Source organism: Phoca vitulina, unplaced genomic scaffold, assembly GCF_004348235.1.
Source record: "Phoca vitulina isolate PV1807 unplaced genomic scaffold, GSC_HSeal_1.0 scaffold2, whole genome shotgun sequence".
Classification (NCBI taxonomy): Eukaryota; Metazoa; Chordata; class Mammalia; order Carnivora; family Phocidae; genus Phoca; species Phoca vitulina.
The window spans coordinates 91,913,964-91,930,393 of record NW_022589705.1 but is presented as its reverse complement, the minus strand read 5'-3'; the positions used below and the strand labels follow the sequence as shown (position 1 = coordinate 91,930,393).

General features: G+C 41.7%; 1 protein-coding gene across 6 annotated transcripts in view; it reads left to right on the top strand.

The window, feature by feature from the left end:
• Positions 1-16,430, top strand: part of VPS13D (vacuolar protein sorting 13 homolog D) — a 248,115-nt gene that overhangs the window by 75,085 nt on the left and 156,600 nt on the right. For all 6 annotated transcript variants that reach the window (XM_032393405.1, XM_032393384.1, XM_032393396.1 and 3 more), the window contains 8 exons: positions 294-427; positions 4,191-4,346; positions 5,499-5,709; positions 6,230-6,304; positions 8,589-8,795; positions 10,004-10,093; positions 12,482-12,622; positions 14,927-15,049. In XM_032393405.1, the coding sequence (XP_032249296.1) occupies positions 294-427; positions 4,191-4,346; positions 5,499-5,709; positions 6,230-6,304; positions 8,589-8,795; positions 10,004-10,093; positions 12,482-12,622; positions 14,927-15,049 (1,137 nt within the window). The remainder of the gene's footprint in view (positions 1-293; positions 428-4,190; positions 4,347-5,498; positions 5,710-6,229; positions 6,305-8,588; positions 8,796-10,003; positions 10,094-12,481; positions 12,623-14,926; positions 15,050-16,430) is intronic.

Genomic DNA, 16,430 nt, shown 5'->3' with positions numbered 1-16,430 from the left:
CGCCCCTTAAAAATACATTCTAAAGAGAGAAGAGAAACTGCATCCCCGTCTTTTCTGCCTGTGCTGTACTCTTTTGGCTCAGCTGGGCCTGGCCAGATACAGAGAATTTGTTCAGGGTGGCAGTGAAGCAGAGTGTCGACAACCATCCTGGAGAACAAGTCTTGTTGGCTAATGTGTTGTGTGTTATGTGTTGTTCCCCACCCCCCCGGTGTAAATGCATTGCCTAGTTTGCAACAGCGTGGTGCTTTCCAGCTTCCCAGCTTTGGCTTGGTTGATAATACTGTCCTTTCCAGGCACGGAGTTTGTGGTGGTTGAAGATGTGTCCTGCTTCGATACCAATGCCATTATTCTCAAAGGCACCACCGTGCTCACCTATAAGCCACGATTTGTCGATCGCCCCTTTTCAGGGAGTTTGTTTGGCATTGAGGTAAGAAGTCTATGTGTCGATAAAAACACTCAATGTTTGGCTTAAGAGAGAAGCATTTGGAAGAGAATTTTACCTCCTCAGCTTTCATTAAGGGAAATAATTGATGGAGTCAGTGAACTCTGGCCCCCCCTCTTCGTTTTGTCCTCAAATCTGCCAGGTTATCCTTATATGTGAAATCAGTCCTCCAGTGTCAGGCTGTAAATATGCCAAGAGACTGGACCTCTTGCTCTTACATCATCCCTTGAGAAGTTTGGCGAGACTCTTCTAGTCCCTAGTACTCTGTCAGGCCCTTCCCCTGCCCTCAGCATCTACGGGTCTAGTCCTGGGCAAATTAGTCAAGTTGGGGAAGTGGTCCTCATTTCCCATAGTCACCGTCCCTGCGTTGAGTTGTCTCTGTGAAGACCTAGGGCTTTGTGGTCTTGGCAACTTGTTTATAAAAGGTGTGAAGGATTTTATGTATAGTCCTTTTAGGAATATCTATTCTGTAAAAGGATATCTCTCTAAAAAAAAAAAAAGGTAGTAGGAAAGGAAAAATGAAGGGGGGGAAATCGGAGGGGGAGACGAACCAGGAGAGACTATGGACTCTGAGAAACAAACTGAGGGTTCTAGAGGGGAGGGGGGTGGGGGCATGGGCTAGTCTGGTGATGGGTGTTAAAGAGGGCACGTTCTGCATGGAGCACTGGGTGTTATACGCAAACAATGAATCATGGAACACTACATCAAAAACTAATGATGTAATGTATGGTGATTAACATAACATAATAAAATTTAAAAAAAAGGGTATCTCTAGAGAGGCATGCATAACCTAATGGAGTGAGTCTCTAATAGTGCTCTTGAGGCTCTAATTTAATCTCATGAAGGAGATACTTTGCATTGGAGTGGTCTTCGTAGCCTGAACATTACAGTATGCAATATTAAGTATAAACTGCTCTGTGTCTTTTAAAGTCAGGGGTTGTGGAGAGGGAAGGAGAAATGAGGCAGATTATTATTTCTCTCTAGTGTTCTTAATCCACTGATCTCCGCTAACGTTCCTCTTGTTATAATATTAGAATATTTGGTCCAGGTTACTCATCATTTCCGTTCCCTTTATGATTGAACTCTTCATGCCCTATTCTTCCCAGTGGTATTTCAGAGGTTGAATGAACAAAACTTATTTTCACTGTCAGCAGCATATGGACACTTTTTTTTCTCTCATCAGATATAGCTGAATAAAACCTGTAGAGATTTCACTTCTTGATTACTTGTTTCTCTCATGTAAAGAAACCTCAGTTTGAGAGGAAGTGTTTACATGCTGGTGTGATGTGAGTTGATCATGAAATTGTAGTTCGTCTGCTTTCCAAGCCTCTCCAGTATCAGCTTTGAATGGAAAATGTTGGTGACTGATTATTGAACTGTCAGGTACAACTGAGTTTTGTGTAGCAGAAGGCCCTGAAGAAAAAAGGAAAATGAAACTTTTTTTGCTCTAAAGTCTTAGAAAAACTATATGGCAAAATATTTGAGATTCCTGGAAATTCCTTTCAGTCTTGTTCCTCAGGCAGCACAATTGGATCTAAATTTTAAGACCACCCCCCCCCCCCCCCCGGTACATCATTGGGGGAGAATTTATAAAGGAAGCCAAATGAGTTGATTTTGAATATAGTAAAGGAGCTTGGTTTCACATGTTTTCCAACAGCACTAGGAAATGCCCCCCACCCCCCAAAAAAGGGGAAGAAACAAGGGAGACCAACATGAATGCTTTCTTCTGTACTGTTCTTTTTTTTCTTTCCTTTTTTTTCAAATTTTTATTTAAATTCTAGTTAGTTAACATACAGTGTAATATTGGTTTCTGGAGTAGAATTCAGTGCTTCATCACTTACATACAACACCCAGTGCTCATCGTATCAAGTGCCCTCCTTAATGCCCATCCCCCATCCGGCCCCTCCCCACCCACCTCCCTCCAGCAACCCTCAGTTTGTTCTCTATCGTTAAGAGTCTCTTATGGTTTGTTTCCCTCTCTCTCTCTTTTTCCCCCCTCCCATATGTTCCTCTGTTTTGTTTTTAAAATTCCACATATGAGTCAGATCATATGGTATTTGTTTTTCTCTGACTGACTTATTTCACTTAACATAGTACATTCTAGCTCCATCCATATCATTGCAAATCACCAGATTTCATTCTTTTTGAGGGTTGAGTAATAGTCCACTACACACACACACACACACACACACACACACACACACACACCCCACATCTTTATCCATTCAGCAGTCAATGGACACTTGGGCTGTTTCCATAGTTCGGCTAGTGTTTGTTTGTTTTTTTTTAAGATTTATTTTAGAGAGAGAAAAAGTGAATAGGGGGAGGGGCAGAGGGAGAGGGAGAGAATCCTCAAGCAGACTCCATGCTGAGCATGGAGCCTGACTCGGGGCTTGATCGCAGGACCCAGAGACCATGACCTGAGCCAAAATCAAGAGTCGGCTGCCCAACTGATTGAGCCACCCAGGTGCCCCTGGCTATTGTTGATAATGCTGCTGTGAACACGTACCCCTTCGAATCTATGTTTTTATATCCTTTGGGCAAATACTTAGTAGTACAATTTCTGGATCATAGGGTAATTCTATTTTTAACTTTTTGAGGAACCTCCATACTTTCCCCAGAGCGGCTGCACCGGTTTGCATTCCCACCAGCAGTGTACGAGGGTCCCCTTTCTCTGCATCCTCACCAACACCTTTTGTTTGTTGTGTTGTTAATTTTAGCCATTCTGACAGGTGTGAGGTGGTATCTCATTGTGGTTTTTGATTTGTATTTCCCCCATGATGAGTGATGTTGAGCATATTTTCATGTGTCTGTTGACCACCTGGGTGTCTTCTTTGGAAAAATGTCCTCATATCTTCTGCCCATTTCTTAACTGGATTATTTGTTTTTTGGGGTGTTGAGTTTGATAAGTTCTTTATAGATTTTGGTCTTCTGTACTGTTCTTGAAGTACAAAGATAATTTCGTCCTAGAATGGGAGTCTTCTCTCCCTTCTCTCTCTCCATAAATATGTTTATTATTAAACTTTTTATTATAGAACATTTCAAACATATACAAGTAAACAGATTAATATAATGAGCCCCTATATACCTATCACCCAGCTTCAATAATTAATGTATTTATTTTCAATTATGAAAGTAATAATTACATTACATCAAATTGGGGCAGGGGAGGAGAAAATTACCAATCCCTTTGTCCGGAATCTCTGTTGACATTTTGATGTGTTTCTTTCCTTAAAGTCATGGTATAGTATTATTTTGATTGGGCTGCTTGTTCACATAGTCCATATTGTAACATTCCATGTGGTCTTTTTAATTGTCACTTTTAAATGATTGCAAAAGATTCCATTGAGTAGGTATGATATAACCTGGGTTGCTCTGAATTTTTTTTTTTGTTAACTATTAAATAATGGTTCAGTGATTTTTTTTTTTCTGTGTTTTGCATTATTTCCATAGGCTAGTTCCTAGAAAGAAGTAGGATTATTGAATCAGGGGATGTGAGATCTTTAGGCCTTTTGCCATGTGTCAGTGATCTGCCTTTTATAAGGGGGGGGGGGAACCACTGCCCACGCTCTTGGCCGTGGGCAAGAATGCCAGCCCCTCTCTTGACAGTATTTATTTCACCAGTTGTTATGGGTCTTTTGATAACATGGGGCTGATGGCTATCGAGATAGTGTTTTTTTTTTCTGCTGATGTTTAGACTCTTCTAAATCAGACATTAATTCTTCCTATACTGCATTTCATTCTCTAGGTGTTTTCGTGCCGACTAGGGAATGAGCACGATACAGCTCTTTCAATTGTTGATCCAGTTCAAATTCAAGTGGAGCTGGTGGGGAATTCTTCTTACCAGAATAGTTCAGGATTGATGGATGCATTCAATAGTGAAGATTTCCCACCGATCTTAGAGGTAATGATGAAAAATCTATAGACACATCGATATACTCTCAAACACTGCCCTGTGCCTGAACGTGACATATTTGCTCTGCTGAACTCAATATTTTCATCACTTTGGCAAATACAAAAGAAATATGACATTGTCTCTGTCCTAGAAAATCTTTCAGTCTTGTGGAGAATAAAAGACCCGTTCACTGTCTGGTATCATCTTGAAGTTCTGTGAAAGTTGACAGAAAGCAGAACGCAGCAGAGGGAGGAATCTGGATTGTGGGTGGAAGCAAAGGTAGGGCGAGTCTGAGCAGAGGGACAGGATGTCAGTAGGCAGAGGAGGATAGCAGCCCACATTAGGAAGAAGCTAAGTCAGGGCGAAGGGGCCCAGCCGACACGAAGCAGAGGGAGGTCTCACCAGGACAAAGACGTGCATGTGGGAGCACAGAGGATGCAAGGTGAAGCTGGGGAAGGAAGGCGAAAGGATTTGGCGTTTTATTCCTTTGGCCGAGGACGAACAATTAATCCATTGGAACCGTGGTTTTTTTAATCTTTAAAGACAGAAGAAGTAGTCAACCAAGTACCACCCCGAGACATTCCAGCAGTTACCCCAGTTTTAGGTGGTCCTGTGCTGGTGTCTGTATTGCTTACTGCCGGCCCCTGTGTTGTTAATGTCGGAGGGAGGCCGGATATGGGGAAATACTAGTGTGGCACTGGACTCATTTAAGGTGATGTTTGGAGAGAGAAGAGGTAATTTTTTGTTGAGTGGTCAGTTGGGTTCAGAGTTTTAAAAAAAAATTAAATTGATCAAAGCAAAATGGGTTCACAGAATGCTGCTAATAGGTGATCCAGAGCCGTTTTCTGATTCTCTTATTTGATGATTAATCTCCTTGTAAGGAAATCATCCGACTGAAATATTTATTGCTGTAGTAAATTTCCTAGCGTTTTATTTTTTATTTGGTGCAGTTTTGTAAACATTCGACCTCGTAGCAGAGATGTCTTACCTCATGGTCCTTGGTGCTTAATTTCAAGATCTTTCCAGTCTTCAAAATGAAAAATTAATATAGTGTCTGTGGGATTTCTAGAACTTGAGTTGGGAACTATACATACACGTGAGAGGTGTGGGCGTAAAAGCAAATGCAACTTGAAAAAACTGCCACCTTTTCAATTTTGTTAGATTCAGTTACAAGCCCTGGATATCAGACTCTCCTACAATGACGTTCAGCTGTTTCTTGCCATTGCAAAATCCATCCCAGAGCAAGCTAACGCTGCAGCGCCGGACCCAGTGGCCTTGGAGACCAGCTCCATTAGCAGTTACCTTTCCGGCACGTCTCGGGCTGGAGAGGAGATCAGAGAAGGGACAAGACATACCCTAGATCCTGTCTTGGGTAGGTGTTGAACTGTGAAACCCACTCAGTCTGCCTAATAGCTCCCCTTCTGGTTAACTGTTAAGATTGTCTTTTGCACAATTAAATTGTTCAGAGTATAAGTGTATGCCATTAAGTGTAATTATAAGTATGATGCTGTAATTTAAAAATTTTAAGAACAAATACAACACCCCAAACCGACTGCTCTAGCTTACACTAGTTTTTCTTTTACCATTTCTTCCAGAGTTCTGTGGATAATGCTAAGGTTTAGTTTTAAACATTGAGTTTCCCTCCATTGTTATGTGGATAATACTAAATTTCAGTTTTAAGCTTTTACAAACACAGTCACTATAGGGAAAAGACTCTTAAAAATTTCAGGGTGAACTTTGGTAAGTCTCCAGGCCGGAGCCCATTTTTGCCTAGAGAAATGGAATGTTTTAGCTATACAAGCTTCTGAATTTCTTTTTTTTTTTCCCTTTAATTAGTCAGTGGACTCATTTACGTAAAATTATTTATAAAAATTATGTACTTTTTTTTCTAGAGTTACAGCTGGCTAGACTGCAGGAGCTTGGATTCAGCATGGATGATTGTCGCAAAGCCCTTTTGGTGTGCCAAGGTAATTCGCACAAGGGTTTCCATACCTGTTGTTCATCTTGATAATATGCTTGCTTCCCATTTCCCCCACTGCTCCCACAAGGGAACTTAGAGAGCCGGACTGTATTTTGAAGCCCCTCTGTGGTTTTCTGTGGGCTGACCATGAACTTAGACTGGGCATAATGAGGAGCAGCAGTATTTCATAGTGGATAAGAACATGGGCTCTGGAGCCGATGCTTCCGGTCTTTACTGTGCTGCTTTTTGATTACTTATTAGTGACTTAGGCAAGTCACTTAGCCTCTCTGTACCAGTGCTTCCTTATCTGGAAAAAGGATAAGAGGACTTCCCTTGGAGGTTTGATATAAATAGGCACGGTCTACAAAGCACTTCGGGAAAGTGCCTGGCACATGGCAGGTGCTCTGATGCTGTTAGCCAGTGTTGCCGGTGGTCATGGTAATGGTGGTGATCTGGTAGGCATGACCGCTGAGCTCCCGTGTGCCTCATCCTGTGTTTTCTTGTGGAATCTTCATAGCCCTTCGAGGTGGGCATTATTATCCCTGCTTCAGGTCAGGTAAGGAAACTGGCTCAGATAGGTTAAGTAAACTGGTCTGCGGTCACCTGTTAGTGAGGGGCTAAGATGGACTGAAAGCCAAGTCTGCCTGTGTTCTTTCTACCACCACCTTCCTCTGTGTTGCCCTTTTTCTTAAAACAGGGAGGTAAAGCAAAAGCTGTATTTTTTTCTAGTCTGTACTTACGTGTACATTTCTCTACTTCTTTACTTTCTCTATATATCCATACATATATATGTACATATATATGTATAATATCGTGTATGTTGGCAGAGTGTACTGCAAATACGATTGTATAGCCTCTTTTATAATACAGTTTTCTTGAATTACAATTGCAAATTTATTGCAGTATACTAATATCATCATCTTCCCATGTCATTAAAATTATTTATAAATATTGAATTTTTTTACATTGACCTAATGATACATTTTAACTATTCTTTGTTCTTCATTCTTTAAATATACACAGTTCTGTAATAAATATTTTTTGGTATGAACTTCTGTCTGTATCTTTTAGTATTTCCTTGGTGGAGAGACCTAGTAGTATAAATACTGGATCAAAGGGTGTAGGTATATTTTTCAGGCTTTTTACTCAACTTGACAAATCTTTTTCTAAAATGTACCAGGCTGAACTCCAACCAGTTAGGTGTGAAAATGCTAGTCTTGCCACACGATTATTCACATTAACTATTCCTTTTTCCTTCTGGAAAAAAAATGAAAGCGGATCTAGTTATCTTGCATTCCTTAGCTTTGTTTTTACCTAGATGTCACTGTGTGTTAGTTTAATTAACTTAGTGTTTACATTTTCTGTTCTTTTCTCTCTTTCTTTAACATAACATTTCTTTTTAATTTCTAAGAGTGTTTTCGATTTTTGTTAACTTTTATTTCTTTAGTGGGTAAGGTGTCATTCCATCAGTCACAAAAATGGTAACAGCAACTAATATCAGTAGAGTCTTTGATACCAGGCTCTGCTCGTAGAACTTTCCATGTACTCGTCTGTTTCCTCCTTGCAGCAGCCCTGTGAGTGTGTGTTGTTGGGCACAGACACCAAGTAGCTTGCCCAAGATTCAGCATCCTCTGGGTGCTGGAATCAGAAGCCAGGCCATCTTCTTCTAGAGCGTGTGCCCTTAACCACTTATCCCTGTGCCGTGTACTGGCCTCTAGTAATTTATAGATATGGGGTTGCATTGATTTCCTTTCCTTTATAGCTTTAGCAATCTGGTAGTGTTCAGGGGGCTGTTATTTTAACAGTTGTGTATTACGCACATGCCCTTCTCATCGCTCTGTGTTCTTGAGGAACGCCTGATTGGTTGAGAAGACAAGGTATGTACAGAGTAGGACATTTGAGAACAGTCACAAAGTCGCACATGAGTACACGCAAGACTACATGCTTCCCTACCGAGTGACATCTAGAATTTGGACCCTGTTTCTTCCTCTCCTCTCTTCTCCTCCGACAGATGTCTTAGTAGAGGAGGGATGGCTCCTGGAGGCATTTTGAACCAGATCACGAAGGGTGGTGAACTTGAGTGGAAGGTGTGCAAGGGGGCTTCGTTCTATTTGCCTAGAAGTAGAATTCCTATCATTATGCTAGTTTTTTCCTTCTTTTTTAAGTCTAAGTACATCTGGGAGCAGGGTTCTCTTGGGCTGTCCAGTAGGTCCCTAAAAACGTTTCCTCCATGAGCTGCTTGAGTAGCTGTGCAAACTGGCTGAACTGATCACCTTTAAATTTTCTTGAAGGCCAACTGAAAAAGGCAGCAAGTTGGTTGTTTAAGAATGCCGAACCTCTGAAGTCTCTTTCCCTGGCTTCAAGTGGCCGCGAGAGCCAGGGGCCCGTGGTGGCGCGGCTGATCTCTGGAGTGGAGGTGAAAGCCGAGAGCGTGTGCATCTGCTTCATCGACGACTGCATGGACTGTGACGTCCCTCTGGCTGAGCTTACCTTTTCCCGTGAGTGTTTTCCTGATGTTCAGATTTGTCTTGAAGATTTGCAGTGATAGCTGAGTTATTTGGGGCCCGTCTTGTATGTGTGTTTGTGTGTGTGTGTGTGTGTGTGTGTGTGTGTGTGAGATATTCATGCTCCCCACTTAGCAGTATGGGTGAAATTTAGATAATGGTTTTACATCTGTTTTTCATTATTTGTATTTTAAAGAAATGTGTATTTATTTGCCATATGTGGCCTTCAGCCTCTAGTTTGGGAATAATAGACATTGTCATTGATGAAATTTCTGTTATATTAACAGCTCTACCTAAATAATTCCTGATGTCTCCATTTTGTTTATCTTTTTATGTATCTAAAGACTACAGGGAGTCCTGTTATTAGAGGCATTTAAAAGATAAGCTCAGAAAATGCTCTGCCCTATGTATGTCTGAAAAGAAAGCACACAGAGTCTTACTAGAACGTTCACCTCACAGTGTCCTCCTAGGGCCCTGAGAGCTGTCCTTCAGTAACAGGGGACGAGGGGACGAGAACCTCCTCCTCAACCGTGTCATCTCAGGCACGGTGATGATGATACAACATCAAGTCAGATGGGGCTTCTGTGGAGAGTACGTGAAAATCTCACCACTGGGTTTACATTCAATTTTCCACTGTTTGACCTTGCCAGCCTCTTTTTCCTTCAAGGAAGATTCTGTCCCGGGGATTGAGTTGGGCCTCTGTGCACGAGAGAGGCTTCCTTTTCCGTGTGCTTCAAGGCCCCACAAGGGCCACGTGGTGGAGAGTAACAGCTGGAATTCTGACTGTCTTCTGCGGGGAATAATTACTTCTTATTTTTCTATAGTAATCTTAAAATTTTGAGCTCATATTTGTTTTTTATGTTCCTGCAGACTTGAGATACACAGAGACACGTGGGTGCCGGGGCTGGGCTGGGACGGGAAGGAGGCAGAGGAGGCCTTTGCCTCAGGCACGACAGTGAAAGGGGTGCCAAGAAACTCAGGAATTAAGACAAATAACATTTTAACACAGTGTTTTTAAAAAAATCAGAATTCGTGCAGAAAGCCCACGATGAACAAAATATCAAGATTTTGCATGTGCTTTCCTGTGAGGTCATCAGTATCAGCTATGTTTCACATCCGTGTCTTCACTGAGACTTAATCCAAGAAAGAACGTTCTGGTTGTTCTTGCCCCGCCGCTGCTGTAAGGTGTGCTTTCTTTGCAGGTCTGACTTTTCTGCAGCAGGCAAGAGCTAGCCCTGAAGGGTACGCCCACTTCACCCTCTCCGGAGATTATTACAACCGTGCTCTGTCAGGTCAGTACCTAAGCATATGTGATTATGGGGTTTAAAAACCACACTTCAGTATTTGCCTGGGCCTCTTTCTACATAAATTTTGCATGAGGGAAAGGGGGTGGGTGGGGCTGAGCAGGGAAAGGTGAAACACAGGTGACTGCCTAGGCACAAAAGACACAGATTTTTCTTTTCTCTAACATATCTGATATGTTGCAACTGAGTTATTTAAAAAGAAGTTTTCCTAGTTAATTCTTTTTGATGCTGGAGGTTGGCTCATTCTAGAACATGGAATTGCTCAGGAGCAAAGGATCATTTGTCTGGCCCTGATAGAAGCTAGATTTCAAGGGAGATTTCTGACCATAAGCATTTTACACTTCAAGCATCCTTCCTCCTCGCTGGACCTGTTTCATTAGAAGCATCCTGAGCCAGTGATAATGTATAATCTGCCGTACCCTACTCCCTCAAGCAAAACATTGTTGATCAGAGCAGGTGATTCTTCTGGAGACATAGAACCTGGATAACACTGCAAAGCTTTTTCAGGTTTCTTTCCGTCTGCTGGGAGGATCAAGGTAAGGGCCCATACACATGGACATTCAGGCGGTGTGGTAAACTAGGGCTGAGCAGTTTGAGTGTGAAGTTCTCTGCCTTAAGAGAGTTCTTAGTAGGTGTGGACAAAGTAGAGTGGCACAACCTAAGGCTTAGGCCTCAGAGCGACCGCTCTCTCTGATTTCACTGGAGAATGAAGCGTCATTAATTGTGCTGCTGCCGCCGATGGTTCTAGAGTACGTGTCGCATTTACTTTTGTATGTTAGTTAGCACTTTCCTCTCTGTGTTCTGGATTCACTTTCTAAGTGTGGTAGCACTCTGATTTCCTAACCGTTCAGCACGTTTAACTTTAGAATACTGACCCAAGTCTTACTAGTTGAGAGAGACTCTTACAGGGCATATGGAAGCCATTTTTCTGAGAATCATATATTTTCCCAGAGCAAACCTTGCTTAGTTTTAAAGTTGTGTGAACACATTCAGGTCACTAAGTGCCAAATGGTGCGAGGAGACAAAGGTACTTACTTGATGCTACATATTGGATTGGATTTCTCTTGGTCAATCACCTGATCTGTGGCTGATGGAGTATAGTTAGAAAACTGTTAAAAATTAACTGTCTTGAAAAGTTGAGTCTTTAAAAACACAGGGGAGGTACCATTTTTCTCATCCAGCAGACTGGCAAAAATTAAGTGTGACCCTGCTGTGAGCCACAGAACTCTAACTTCTAGCCATTAGAATTGGAAGTTGGTGCTACCACTTTGGAAAACAATCTGACGTATAGCAAGGTTGAGTATAAGCATTACACTCCTTCTAGGTCTGTACCCCAGAGGCTCTCTGGCCCATGTGTGCTCGGAAACAAGTACGAGACTGCGGTGGTGTTCCTCCTCATAGCTATAAAGCTGTGGCCTCAAGGGAATATTTCGCAGAAGTAGAATGAATACATAGATTGTGGTGTATCCATAAGTGGATTATAATTCACTGGAAAATAAGTGTGCCGCAGCTACATGGCAGTGATGTGAGTGAATCTCAGAGGCACGCTGTTGGGCAAAAATAGAAACTTGCAGAAGAACGCGTATGGCTGGATTCCATTTATGTAAAGATCCCCAGTAGGACAAACTCACCAGCATGTTCTGAAGAAATGCATGTGTGTGGTAAAACTATAAAGAAGAGCAAGGAAATGATTAAAGCTGCAAACTAATGTTTACTTGGGGTTGGGTGGGAGAGGGTTGGTGGGAAGGGGGCCTGACACGGGAGAGTGGCACTCAGGGGCTTCAAAGGGACTTTTAATTTTCTGTTTCTTAAGCTGAATAGTGGCTGCATGAGTACTTATAGTAATTTTATTCTTTAAATCACACGTAGACGTTATTTTCATACCTTTTGTACATATGACATTTTAAGATTAGAAATTTGAAAAACTTAAGTTGATGAATATCCAATTATGCTGAACCTGTTTCTTCAATCGGTGGATTCTTGATGTTAGCAGGAGAATCAGATTTAAGGGTTACTTCAGCCACCGGTAGTACTTTTGCATCCTGAGTCTGAGACTCCTTTTTCTACCTTGAGGGGATCAAAAGCAGGTCCTGCCTGCTCCTTAAGAGAGAGGGCACATATACTCTGTGCCCTTCTTCCTCCCACCTCTGGAAGACCATGTGGGGCATGTGTCTGTCCTTCCACTCACATCCTCTAGACAGCACAGACATCTGTAGGGTGACCTGTAGCTGAAGATGGTGCTTTCACTGTGAAATCACATTGGAAATAGAAAGCTGTTAAGCTGTAGTTTGTCCTTGCTGAGCATTTGTGAACAGTGTTCCCCTATAAACTCTTGATATCTGCGTAACAGATGTCTTATTTCCTGTGTTCTCTTAGGCTGGGAGCCATTTATTGAGCCATGGCCATGCTCTGTATCCTGGCAACAGCAGGCAGCTAGTCGTCTCCATCCTCCTCGACTGAAGCTGGAAGCCAAGGCCAAACCCCGTTTGGATATCAACATCACCTCTGTGCTAATTGGTGAGTGGAAAGTTGTCTCTAGAAGATCAGTACCTTTCTGTACATAAGTCCCTTGTCTAGAAGACTGTTAATCCTGGTTTAGCAAATACCTGGGCCCACACTGGACATCACTTACTCACCGAGGCTGCTTTCCTGATAAACCCTAACCGGGCCTCATGGTTCTTTTCAACCCATTGCTGCAGAGTTGGCACCCTTGTTAATGCTATCAGTGATCAAGCAAGAGCTCAGACTATTTGGGAAACATAACTCTCTCTCTATTTGGGATGAACTCTCTCCCTGATGATGCGTGGTCACAGGTTTTTCTTAAATGTCCTAGGAGTGAGTTTAGATTCACTTCTTTCGGGCTACTCACACACAGAATAATTTTTAAAAGGTATAGTTTTGACATTGTCTTTATAGTAGGATAAGTGGCCTGTACTGTGTCCCATCAAGTTATCATGTTGACCTGACTCTGAAAATCACTGGGTTGAAGGGTTGCCAAGCTAACGATGCATGTTCTGAACGTTTCTTTGAAAACCTTGAAATGCATGTTCCCGATTCGATTTGGTGAGTCAGAACCACCCTATGCTTGTATTTATGTCATCTAAGAGAAGAGTAATGTTATCATGCAATCAGGTATTCCCTACCTTTGCTATCAAAACCCACACTCACTGTTTGAATTATTGATCTACATGATCTGATTTTTGATAATACTGTAGTTATCTGAGTGATAACTCTGCTGTTGCACATCTGTGGACTTTCTTCAGTGCGTGTGATCGAGGCTCGTAGGATATCCATTGGCTTATTCCATGTCAGAATAAGATGAAGAGAATGTATAGTGAAATGAGGCCATAAGTTTATTGATCCCCAAATTATAAAACCACTATTTTACGTTATCAGATTTCATTCAGTAAATTTGCCCAGATAATTGATCTGACGATCCTCTGTACTGTATTATTTTGATCCTGTGTCATTTCTTCTATAATGTGTTCATCTGGAAGTTTAGATAAAGTTTAGGGTAGTGTTTTAGAAAGCTACAATAAACAAGAACTTACTTCCAACAAAAGAATTTTATTGATATTTCTGATGAGCATCTGTCTATTTAAAAATGGCTTCCAAAAGGCATTCTTGTCTCTGGTAAAGCTGTTGTTTTTTTCACCTCCAATTCCTTATTCCTAATACTGTGCTGAAACCCAGAAATGTTACTGTGACCTCTTAGTATTTAAGTAAATCTTATATATAGCCAACTATTGGAAATGAAAACCAAAAACCAATAATTTCTGTTCTAAAAAATATCATACCTTAATTAGTAGAAAAGGTCTTTATCCAGGGGTGGTGCATCATAATTATTTTGTTAACCTGCCCTTCCCATTATATTTCTCCTCTCAAAACCGTAAAATCACTCCTGGAGAATTGTCTGCTAGATTTCAGCTTCCTGAGATTGGTGTTTTTTTGTTTGTTTGTTTGTTTTTTAAACAGCTTCCTCACTGGTTTTTCTGTCTCGAAACCCTGTCCCTTAGCATGACATAGCATACGCTTCACAAACTAATTCTCTTTTCTAGACTGCTTTGCTATGTCCCTACCCTAGTATGTTGGGCCAGAGTCACGCCAAGGTATTCAGTGTTTTCTAAAAGTACTGTGTACTTTCATGTCTTTAAAATCTTTGTAGGGGCGCCTGGGTGGCTCATTCGTTAAGCAACTGCCTTCGGCTCAGGTCCTGATCCCAGGGTCCTGGGATCGAGCCCCGCGTCGGGCTCCCTGCTCAGCGGGAAGCCTGCTTCTCCCTCTCCCACTCCCCCTGCTTGTGTTCCCTCTCTCGCTGTGTCTCTCTCTCTGTCAAATAAATAAAATCTTAAAAATAAAATAAAATCTTTGTATGTGCTGTTCTCTTGGCCTGGGATGTCTCCACACCCCTAATCCCGTTGGTAGGTAAACTCCTGATCTCTGACCTGTGTTCGTTCCTCACGACCCAGAACAAAGGTCCCCACACCTCTGAAGATTCCTGTGGATCTTGGTGTGTACTCTGCCACTTCTGCCAGAGCAGAGTGAATCTTCCCCTGTTCTGTGCTCCTGTAGAATTTTATTGATGTCCTTGTTTTAGCTCCTTCCGCCTTATGGTTCTGTGGTGATGGTTGCTTGGCTAACATTGATTTCTTCCAGTGGAGCCTGAGTTCTCCAGTGGACAGACTTTCTGAGAACCTAGCAGAGTGCCTAGCACGCAGTTAGCATTCAACAAAAGCTAGTTTTGCTGAATAGAAATTATTTGACTTGAACCCTCAACCTTTTCTATTTCCATACTTAATATCTTTGGGGAATTCCTTCTAGACCAGTATGTAAGTACCAAGGAATCGTGGATGGCAGATTACTGTAAGCAGGAAAAGGAGATAGATTCAACCACATCGGAAGACTGGATGGGCTCTTCAGTGGATCCTCCATGCTTTGGACAAAGTAAGATTTTTCTCTACACATGTCTGAGTAAATCACTGTTGACCAACACAGTCATGTTTCATTGAGAAATCCAGATAGAATCATCATTTTCTGTGAAAAAACCTACAGGAAATTCTGACTGTCTTCTATAGTTCTGTTTTAATCTTTGCAGGAGACATTTTTCTGGCACAAAATACTGAATTTTTAATATGGGCTCCAATTCCACCTTTGTGGGAGAAAAAGGTGTACAATATACAGTCTTCTAAATTCTGGTAACATTGCATATGAGCTGTGCGCCTGAAACACATCAAGATCAGCCACTGGTCAGTGTGTTTAACTTGGCAAAGCTTTCCAGTTGATTTGGACTTTTGGACTGGATTTTAAAAACTATCTTTTCGGTTTTCCAAATCTAGAGGTACAGAGTTTGGATATATTCTTGAGGGGAGGGCAGGCAGGATCCCACATGGAAGAAATTGTTAAAAGGAGGGCTCTGTATTGTTCATAAAGTAGGAAAGAATTGAATACCCAGCCTTTTGAAGAATAAGCAGTCCGTTTGTTCTCTGTTAACGATGTTTTCTTTCCTTATTTAATGCCTCACCATGGAGCTCTGATTTCCTTAGAGCTGGGGAGACTGTGGCGGCCAACCGCGTAGTCCTTAGTTGTTCCATAAGCCATTGTCCTCCAAATTCAACTCAGCCCCAACTCTTTCAGTGTGGTTTCTTTGGGGAGTCCTGGCTGGACTTCACATAGCTCATGAATGCCTAAATATTCCGTCTGGTCTGCAAACATGTCACGGGAAGATGGATTTTCTTAGTTTGTGAAGTATTTGAACGGGTTCGTCTCTCCTCAGGGTGTAGAAGTGGACTCTCTATCTGCCTTGTACTTCTGGAAGGAGGGACAAGGAAATGTCAGCTATATTTGCTCTCTGTTTCCCCAGTTGTTGCTTCTGAGTCTCAAGGTCATTGCTTAGGAGCCAGGGCTGTTCAGATATCATCAGCTTCAAGTCTGGCTCCTGTAACCTTCCCAATTTGTGTGTAAAAAGAATGTAACAGTCTACCCAGAAGACTCTAAATAATCTTTGTAATATGTAATGTGTCCTAGAGAGTATGTTTTGGAAATTATTATTCATACAAGGGGATCTTAAATCCAGATGCAGTGTAAACACGAGGAAGGCCTAATTTCAGGAATCCAATGAAGGATTTTCTTTTGTCTCTACCCCTCCACCTTTTTAAAAAAAAACACTTTCTCCTCTTTCTTTGTAGTTAATAAGCTGCCTTCTCTGTGTTAAGTGCCGTTGTGAAATTAAAGCTGGATTTTTATTTACTGACAGATTTTTATGGTTACTTAGGCTTGCAAAAGTAAATCTTTTTAATTAGACAATAAGTGAGTATACCTGAATTTC